The sequence below is a fragment of the Chiloscyllium plagiosum genome, chromosome 6 (assembly GCF_004010195.1).
Source record: "Chiloscyllium plagiosum isolate BGI_BamShark_2017 chromosome 6, ASM401019v2, whole genome shotgun sequence".
In the NCBI taxonomy this organism is placed as follows: domain Eukaryota; kingdom Metazoa; phylum Chordata; class Chondrichthyes; order Orectolobiformes; family Hemiscylliidae; genus Chiloscyllium; species Chiloscyllium plagiosum.
In genome coordinates, this window is record NC_057715.1 from 49,225,851 (window position 1) to 49,236,095 (window position 10,245).

Here is a 10,245-nt window from a genome sequence, read left to right on the forward strand (position 1 = left end):
GGTTTACTCTCATCTACCTGTTTGGTTACTTTGTCAAAAAAAACTGAATAAGATTCGTTAGGCACGACGTACCCTTCACAAAACTGTGCTGACTGTCCCTGATCAGATTATTCTTTTCTAGATGCTTATAAATCCTATCTCTCATAACCTTTTCCAACACTTTACCAACAACTGAATAGAGACTCACTGGTCGGTAATTAACAGGTTTGTCCCTACTACCCTTTTTGATCAAGGGAACACATTTGTATTGTCCAGTCCTCAGACACTATTCCTGTAGACAATGATGATTTGAAGATCAATGTCAAAGGCTCGGCAATCTATTCCCTTGCTTCCCAAAGGTTCCTAGGATAGATTCCATCCGGCCCAGGGGACTTGTCTATTTTCAAACTCTGCAGTATTTCTAATACCTCTTCGTTGTGAACTTCAATCTCTTCTAGTCTAGATGCAAGTATCTCTGTATCTTCCTCTCCAATATTTTCATTTTCTATAGTGAACACTGTCGAAAAATATTTATTTAGTGCTTCCCCTATCTCCTCTGACTCCACACACAACTTCCCACTATTATCCTTGATTGGCCCTAATTTAACTCTCATCATTCTTTTATTCCTGACAAACCTATGGAAAGCCTTAGGGTTAACCCTGATCCTATCCGCCAACAACTTCTCATGTTCCCTCCTGGCTCTTCTGAACTCTCTTTTTAGGTCTTTCCTGACTTCCTTGTAACCCTCAAGCACCCTGAGTTTTCACATTTTGTCCAAACATAAGCCTCCTTCTTCTTCTTGACCAGGGATTCCACTTCCTTAGTAAACCACGGCTCACGCGTCCTATATCTTCCTCCCTGCCTGACAGGTACATACATATCTAGGACACCCAGGAGCTTTTCCTTGAATAAGCTCCACATTTTTAATGTGCTCATCCCCTGCAGTTTCCTTCCCCATTCTACCCTTCCTAAATCTTTCCTAATTGAATCGTAATTTCCCTTTCCCCAGCTGTAACTCTTGCTCGGTGGAGTACACCTATCCCTTTCCATCACTAAAGTAAATCTGACGAAATTGTGATTGTTGTCTCCAAAGTGCTCACCTACTTCCAAATCTAATACCTGGCCAGGCTCATTACCCAGTACTAAATCTAAAGTGGCTTCACCCCTTGTAGGCCTGTCTATATACTGTGTCAGGAAGCCCTCCTGCACACACTAGACAAAAACCGACCCATCTATAGTACTTGTACTGTAGTGTTCCCAGTCAATATTTGGATAGTTGAAGTCCCCCATGACAATTACTCTGTCTCTCTCACTCCTATCGAGAATCATCTTTGCTATCCTTTCCTCTACATCTCTGGGACTATTCGGAGGCCTATAGAAAACTCCCAGCATGGTGACTTCTCCTTTCCTGTTTCTAACCTCAGCCCATACTACCCAAGTTAACGAGATCCAAACATCCTTTCTACAACTATAATATTACTCAATATTTTAAAACAATTTGTACTATCCTGAACTGCATTATCACAGTTAGTTAATTAATTAATTGTCAAGACTTTATACCTTTCCACATTGTCAGTGATTTGTGGCATTGCCTTGTGGTGACTTTAAAGCATGGCTGCATTGATTAATGTTCAATTGGTGACAAAAATTATGGCAATATGAGGAAACGTACTTGGCACAGCAAGGTGAGAATCTGTTAAGGGAAAGTGAGACTGTGTTCCTCATGCAAAGCGCTGTCACAAACAAGAGGTTGAATAACCTTCTGTGCAGTAGCCACTTATTTTTACTCTATAAGCTTGCCCTGGAATAGGACAAATCTAATTGATGGGATTCTTTACACTACTATTTCTGAACAATATGGAGGCAATACTTGAGATGTTGAAATTGGATGTATTAACGACATGTTTTAAAAACACGGGAATAGGAGAAACAGCATAAAGAAGCTAAAGCTGAATAAGATAAACAAGAGGGGCTAAAACAACAAAGCTGTAGAGAGAACCTAAACACTTCTCAGGATCCCGAGCTCAAGTCTGACATACCAACCCTCTGAGGGGGGAGGGAATGATACCGAGGTAGAGGGGGAATGGGATGTTACCCTAGAGCACCGGTGCCTCCCATTGAGCCACTTATGAGTCTATCCTCGCTGCTGTACCCAAGTCTCTGTATAGCTGATCAAATTAAGATGTGCTCCAGGAAAGCAATGGCACCCTGTTACCTTTGCAATGGAGTTAGCTTAGTCAGCTCAGGACCGTATGGGAAAGGGTCACCAATGATACGGCTAGTGCTTTCACTGAAATTAACGCTGAGCTATTTGCAGTTAGGACTGTGACCCTCCAGATCATTTGGCCCTGGACTTCCAAGAAGGGTGGTACCTGTGCTATTGTTGGGGCAGAGTGCTGCACCTACATCACTGACCTCTCTAAACACATCACGTGGAAAACCCAGACTCCCCAAACTATTGACAAGGAGTTTAGCAATGGCTTGGAGGGGTGGCCACTAGGGGGAGTTCTTGGAGGATGGAGAAGCCTGCTGGTACATATCAGAATTACAATACTAATTGTAATCGCCTGCATTCTCGTGCTCCGGTGCTTATGGCCACTGTTATCCGAATGTTTTTGCTATAGGCTCTGAGGGGACTTGTCATGTTTTACTTCTCTTGCAAGGCATACTGAGGCTCAAGAGTTCAACATTCCACTGCCACAGAGACTCATTGCAGTATCAATTGGAAGCCTGTCCTCTTACAATAGAGGCAGAACATTTCAGTAGGGGGGAGGCTGACTGTATCCCAGAAAAGTAGTCCAGTGGAGACACACATGTGGATTTCTCTGTAGCCTCAGACAGAGGTATTTATCCTTCCCAGGCAAGACGGATAGCCTTGGCCACAACCCTGTTAAACTGCCTCCTGCTGCCATTGTCTTACTTCCCCTCCATATTGGCATAGGTATGTGATTAACCCATTGAGAACAGACAAAATCCTTCTGTTTTAAATCTTTTCCTATCAACACTTGGTCATGAAGAATATGATAATCAGTCCCTGTAATCCATTCACAAGTTATTATAGGATATTAACGTTCATTGGGTTTTGTAAATTCATAATTACCTATCTTAAGCTATGTAATGACAAACAACCATGTGACCGATAAACCTTTTGTTTGATCCCTACAAAAAATACTGTTTGTGTGTAGGGAGAGATTTGTGGAGAAGTATCACCACAAGTAGACGCACGACTACTTCTGGGGACATTGAGAATTTCTCGCTGTCCAATAATAAAGCATTTACCATTGTACAGAAACTGGTGTTGTCTGGATTTGTGGAACAAAATATACATCAACAAGAGGGTTAAGGTAGAAAAGTGTAGTTTAGGATTCTCAGTTCAGCCATGATCTCATTGAATGGTGGAGCAGACTTGAAGGTTCGAATGGCCTACTTCTGCTCCCATATCTGATGGTCTTATGTCTTTAATATCTAATTCTGTGTCTGCATATGAGTCAGTTCTTCTGTTGTAGATAGTTTGGAAAATGATGTGTGTTGATCTGGGGTGGACAAAGTTAAAAATCACATAGCACTAAGTTATAGTCCTTCAGGTTTATTTGGAAGCACTAGTTTTCAGAGCGCTACTCCTTCATCAGGCCCCTAGTGGGGCAGAATCATAAAACACAGACTATATAGCAAAAGATCACTGTCATGCAATTAAAATGGTTGATCGAACAAACCCAGTTTGCTGTTAAGTCTTTTAGAATGGGTTGCAGGTTTCAGTTCATTGATGTTTAAATCCCAGAACTTCTTTTGTTACGTTCTCGAGATAACTTAAGTATTTATAAAAAAAAAGGGTGATATCTCAGCTCAGATAATGTATTAAAGGTGTGAGATTGGAGCCTTTCTGTATCCCAATCTTGAATCAGACTGGTTCTATTTCCAAAGTAGGAATTTATAAAATGTTACATGGATCGACTGCCTGCATTGACTGCTTGCAGGTTGTGTGCTTTCAGAGCAAAAATAGAATGTATCTGCAAATACAATTCTGCAAATGCAAATTCACCCACATACTAATGTGTATGTCTGTGTGGTGTGATATGAACTCATGGTCCCGGTTGAGGCCATCCTCATGGGTACCGACATTGAGCAGGGGCTGATAGCCAGTCACTCTGCGTTATTGCATATCCCAAAGTCCGTCTTGGAGGATGGTGACCTGAAGATCCAAAGCCGAATATCCCTGACTGCTGAAGTGTTGCCTGACTGGGAGGGTTGATCCCTGTCTGACGATTGTTGTGCAGTGCAGTCCTGTCATGCAGGACATGTCAGTGTCGACATGGGTATCAACATTACATGTGGAAACACCACCCGCCATGTATGGCAGGTACTCATGTGACTCAGCCAACGTTGTCTATTTCATATGCTGCAGGCAAGGATGTTCTGAGGCATGGTACATTAGCAAGACCAAGCAGATACTATGACAATGGATGAATGGACACTATGAAACAATCACCAGACAGGGATGTTCCCTCCCAGTCGGGAACACTTCAGTGGTCAGTGACATTTGGTGTTGGAACTTCGGGTGACCATCCTCCAAGGTGGACTTCGGGATATGCAACAATGCAGCGTGGGCGAGCAGAATCTGATAGCAAAGATCAGTACCCACAAAAATGGCCTCAAGTGGGACCTTGGGTTCATAATCACACTACGGTGACTCCACCACACTACACGCACACACTTACATACTCACACTTACACAGACCCTCTCTCACACACGCTCTCTCAAACATACACACACACTCCCCATACTCTCACCCATGCACACACCCTCTCACAGACTTATATTCTGTCACACTCATGCACACACTCTACTCAGCATGCACACACAAAAACACACTCTCTCACATGCACTCACATATTCACTCTCTCTCCCTCACATTCACATTAAATATATGGGGCAAATTTGCATTTGCAGAATTATATTTGCAGGTACATTCTATTTTTACTCAAAAAGCACACAATCTGCAAGCAGTCAATCCATGTAACATTTTATAAATTCCTAGTTTGGAAATAGAACCAGTCTGACTCAGGATTGAGATAAAGACAGTCTCACATCTTTAATACATTGTCTGAGCTGAGATGTCACTTTTTGATTTAGATTAGATTAGATATAACATGAAGTTATCTTGAGAATGTGACTTAAAAAGTTCTGGGATTTAAACACCAATGAACCGAAACCTGCAACCCATTCTAAAAGATGAAAGACTTAAAAGCAATCTATGTTTGTTCAATATATTATTTTAATTGCATGACACTGTGATCTTTTGCTATAAATTCTGGATCTTATGATTCTGCCCCACAAGTTACCTGATGAAAGAGCAGTGCTCTGAACGCTAGTACTTCCAAATAAACCTGTTGGACTATAACCTGATGTTGTGTGTTTTTTAACTTTAAAGAAATGTCAAGATTGCTTTTAAAGCAGAAATCCATTAATCTAAAATGAACCTCAGACAATTGCAGGGAGAGGACTCCGGTGAGTAGCTGTGGAGTTAAGTTTTTGATAGAGAATTTAGGAAGACAATAGTTTCAGTCTCCCCAATAGTTTACTAGAGGAAATTTTCATTCATCCAATATTGAATATCAGACAAGCAGTCTGAGTAGAAGCAACAATGGAGGAGTACAAATTAAATAGTGGTACGAATGAACTTATCGGTAGTACACTGGTCTGTTGGAAGATCTCTCAACTGGATATATAAAAGACAGTGACTCTATTTCAAAGAAAATCAAGGGAGTTACTCCTGGTCCCCTGGCCAACATATATGCCACAATTAATGTTACAAAATCAAATGATTAGGTCAATGTCTCATTACAATTTGTGGGAGCTTTCTGTTCTCCAATTTGTTGTTCTGTTTGGTAATTTACAACACTGATTGCATTTCACAAAATCTTCAAAGGCTACAAAGTGTTTGAAACATCAGGTGGTCACTAAGGCATGGACATAAATGTAAATTGTTCCCTTATGTGAAAATCAACACTGTTTTTAGACAGTTTTAAAAAATTCATTCGCAGGACGTGGATATCACTAGATGGGCCAGCATTTATTACCCATCCTTAGTCACCCTTGAGAAAGTGGTAGTGAGCTGCTTTCTTAAACCACTGTTGTCCATGTGCTGTAAATGAGGAGGGAAATCCAGGATTTTTACCCAACAACAGTGAAGGAATTTCCAAGTCAGGATGGCTTGGAGGGAAACTTGCAGGTGGTGGTGTTCTCATGCATTTGCTGCCCTTGTCCTTCAGGATGGAGGAGGTTGTGGGTTTGGAAGATGTTGTCTAAGAGCCTTGGTGAACTTCTGCAGCACATCCTGTAGGTTGTATACACTGAATGTCGGTGGTGGAGAGAGTGGATGTTTGTTAATTTGGTGCCGATCAAGCGGGATGTTTTGTCCTGGAATGTGTCAAGTTTCACCACTATTATTATTGGAATCTCAGGCAATTGGAGCATATTCCATCTCACTCCTGAGTTGTGCCTTGTAGGAGATGGACAGGCTTTGGGGAGTCAGGGGATAAGTTACTTGCAGCAGATCAGAAAGTAGCTGAGAAACAGAAGGGGATTACAGAGGTAATGTGCAGGAAAATGATGATAAACCATTGTAGGTGAAAGTCCAGCTATGGTTTGATAGTTTGCAGTGCAACCATTCATGGAAGGGTGGTGAGGCAGTGTAGCCAGTTAAATCAAAGGCTGCAGACAGATCAAGGATGATGAAAATGGATTTGTTTACATTTGTCACTATTATATCGGATCTAATTTGTGACTCCAATGAAAGTCATTTTAACAGTGTGGCATGGTTAGACAATTAACAGCACTTCCAAGAAATTAATTAAATAAATGAGTATTTTCTGTGTATTCCTTGGAGCCTCAAGATCCTGGACCTTGATTCGCATCAACCCAAGAGTTCTGGGCTTATGTAAATGCATTATGTTTGTTGGGTCAATTTCTCAATGTTTTAGTTTCGACTTTAAAACTTTACATTATGTGTGTGTGTGCCAAATATCAAATTTATAAATCACAAAAAAAGGTAAAGGGACATTTGACAAAGTTAAGTAATTGTGCATGTACAGTTAAAAAAATATTCACAACTCTTTTAACTGACCCCAATCTGTACAGCTAAGTTAAACACACAAACAGCTCTACCAGGACAGTTCTGATATGTTATCCACTTGAAACTTGAACTGTTGCTGTCTCTCCTCAGATGTTGCCTGACCTATTGTGTATTTCTAGCATTTTCTGTTTTAATTCATATTATCAGCACTTCAGTTTTTGCCTTATCATAGAAGCTATTCAGAACATCAAGTCTGCGCCAACCCTCTAAACGGCATCCCATCCAGAACCCACCACTACCCTGCATTTCCCATAGCTAAACCACCTAGCCTGCACAATCTTGGATATTAAGAGGCAATTCAGCATGGCCAATCCATTCAACTTACACGTCTTTAGACTGTGAATGGAAACCCACACAAACATGGAAAGAATGTGCAAACTCCACACAGAAGTCCCCAAGGCTGGAATAAAACCAGATTCCCTGGCAGCAGTGCCAAAAGGCCACCATTTAGTACGACTTTAGTACAGAGACTGTTTATTTTACCTATTCTTCCAATAGTGCTGCAGGTGCAGGAATTCATTGAGCTGGTGTTGTTGTTACTGCTGGTCTGCCAATTAATGGAAACACTTATTTTTATTTCAATTAATAATCTGTGATCAATCAGCCTGGCAGGGAGGCACAGTTAGCATTGTTGCCTCACAGTGACAGGGAACCAGGTTCAATTCCATCCTTGGGGATTGTCTGTGTGGTGTTTGCACATTCTTCCCATGTCTGTGTGGGTTTCCTTTCACAGTCCAAAGACGTGTTAATTGGATGGATTCGCCATGTTAAATTGTCCATAGTGTCCAGGGATGTGGAGGTTAGATAGATTAGCCCTGGAGAATGCAGGTATAGGGTAGGACATGGGACTGGATGAAATTTTCTTCAGAGGGTTGGTATGATCTGCTTCCACACTGTTAGAATTTTATGATTTCTATACAGTCAGTCATTTTCTACTAATGGTAAACTGTCACTACACAGAAAATGTATCAAAAGATGTTCCCTGCATTGTCTATTACCCCTTTGCACAAGTACAGTGTCAGACAATGTTGGACATAGTGAGGACTGCAGATGCTGGAAAGGCAGAGTCGATAAAGTGTGGAGCTGGATAAATCACAGCAGTTCAAAAGCATCAGAGGTCCTGCTGAAAAGGTTCTGACCTGAAACTTTGACTCCCCTGCTCCTCTGATGCTGCTTGACCTGTTGTGCTTTTTCCAGCTCCACACTTTAAATCGGCAGTATCAGAGTATTCCATGTTGAGATATTGCTTATGGTTTCTTGTCTTTGTAATGTGACATTTCTAGCTATCAGTCCCTGTGTTTGAGTAGAACAGAAACAGCAAACAAAAAGCAGGACATACAAGACCTATAAATAATGGCTGAGACCGCACTTGGAGTGGGTGGGGTAAGTGACTTGACCTGTAAGAGTGGACATTGCAACAGTGGGAAAGAACATTGGTCACAGGCCCATGCAATGTAGAACACAGAGGTTGCTTATTCCCTGGCCATCCTACAGCATTGACGGTCTCTGTATCTATCCCTCTTGACATCATACCTTCACAAAAAGGAGGAGTGAAACATTAGAAATGTTGAACAAGGAGGGTCAAATGTGTCAGTATGACCCAAAAATATCATGTATATACACTGTTACTCCTGCTTCCAGACAGTGCAGTAGGGTTCAGTGCAGACTTGCATTAATGGAGCTCATCTGTGGTCATGAAGAGCTGCCAGATGGTTCTAAGGTGCATTTAATGTTGACATAGGAGAACCTCATAAACACATGACAGTTAACACCAAGCAACTTTAGATGCAAAGTAATAGTGATGTACAGGTATTTTTCACAATGCCAACACTGTGCTCTCAATAGATTTTCTTCTTTCCCTCCCTCCAACCATGTTTTAGTGCACTTCCTAGTTCTATGCTGGAGTGGAGGTACTCTGCTGAGAAGTGGCTCAATGGACCTTGGCCAGAGGCAAGGTGACCTTCCTCAGCTTGAACTTCCGTTGGAGTGGAACTTCCAGTTCTCAATACTTTTGGCATTTTTGGTGGGATGGAGAGCTTTTAATCTTGGCAAATCTGTGTCATAGTACTAGTTTTTTGCAGTGAGGTTCCGGTAGATGTACATTCAAAGGAATAATAAACAGAATTATATTTTAATCCTCCAGTAATTTACTGCTTTGCTAAAATTGTCTTTGTTTAGAATTATGTTTACAGTTACAAACTAATTCTTACTAATTCTTCCTATTTTCACAGATTATGACATTTACAATCCTCTGTTAAATTACTGATTCACTTATTACTTGTTAACAATTCACATTCAACAGCTTATCAATTTTCTAAACGCATTTACTGCCAAGCTTTGAATATTATTACTTTAATCAGTGCAAACCTGCAAAATTCTGTAATAATTGTTGCCTCAGAATAAATGGGGTTATCAATGACTTAGTGTTTTAATAACACAAATCTCACCTATATCATTGTCATCCATCGGAGCAGGCACTGGTTCTGAGGGAATACTTTCTGAGAGAGGAAAAAACACTATGATAAGTTTTCTTTCAACATTTGTCTTATGATGACATTACTGAAACCAAATCATGTCTATTTTCTTGAATGGAATCTTGTCTCAATAAGGCAGCAGTGTATTGTGCAGTTTCACATTACTTTGAAAATATATAAGACAAGTTTTGAAAACATCGGCATAGCTATTACACTGTAGTATGGTGAGCTTTTTACTATGTGTGAATTTTATAGCACCCCGTTATCTTGTGATGAATCTTTCAAAATAACATTGATTGGTGTTTGACAAAGGCAAATTAAGAATTCTTGAATCTCTCTCGCTTCCTTGTACTTTGATGGAGAAATTTGATCAACAGCTCTCTTGTGAGAGAGCCGCAGACATGGACAGCAACCTTCTAATTAATGTAGTTTGGACTGGAGCTCAAGTAGTACCAAGTAGGCTGCATAATAGGTATTGGATTAGTGGTGCTGGAAGAGCACAGCAGTTCAGGCAGCATCCAACAAGCAGCGAAATCGACGTTTCGGGCAAAAGCCCTTCACCAGGAATAAAGGCAGTGAGCCTGAAGCGTGGAGAGATAAGCTAGGGGAGGGTGGGGATGGGGAGAGAGTAGCATAGAGTACAATGGGTGAGTGGGGG

The 10,245-nt window shown here is 41.0% G+C and overlaps 1 protein-coding gene across 8 annotated transcripts in view; it reads right to left on the minus strand.

Annotated features, from left to right (window-relative positions):
* The window catches only part of LOC122550565 (angiomotin-like protein 1), a 243,538-nt gene that overhangs the window by 202,970 nt on the left and 30,323 nt on the right, over nucleotides 1-10,245 (minus strand). For all 8 annotated transcript variants that reach the window (XM_043691485.1, XM_043691488.1, XM_043691487.1 and 5 more), the window contains exon 3: nucleotides 9,561-9,611. In XM_043691485.1, coding sequence (XP_043547420.1) covers nucleotides 9,561-9,611 — 51 coding nt within the window. The remainder of the gene's footprint in view (nucleotides 1-9,560; nucleotides 9,612-10,245) is intronic.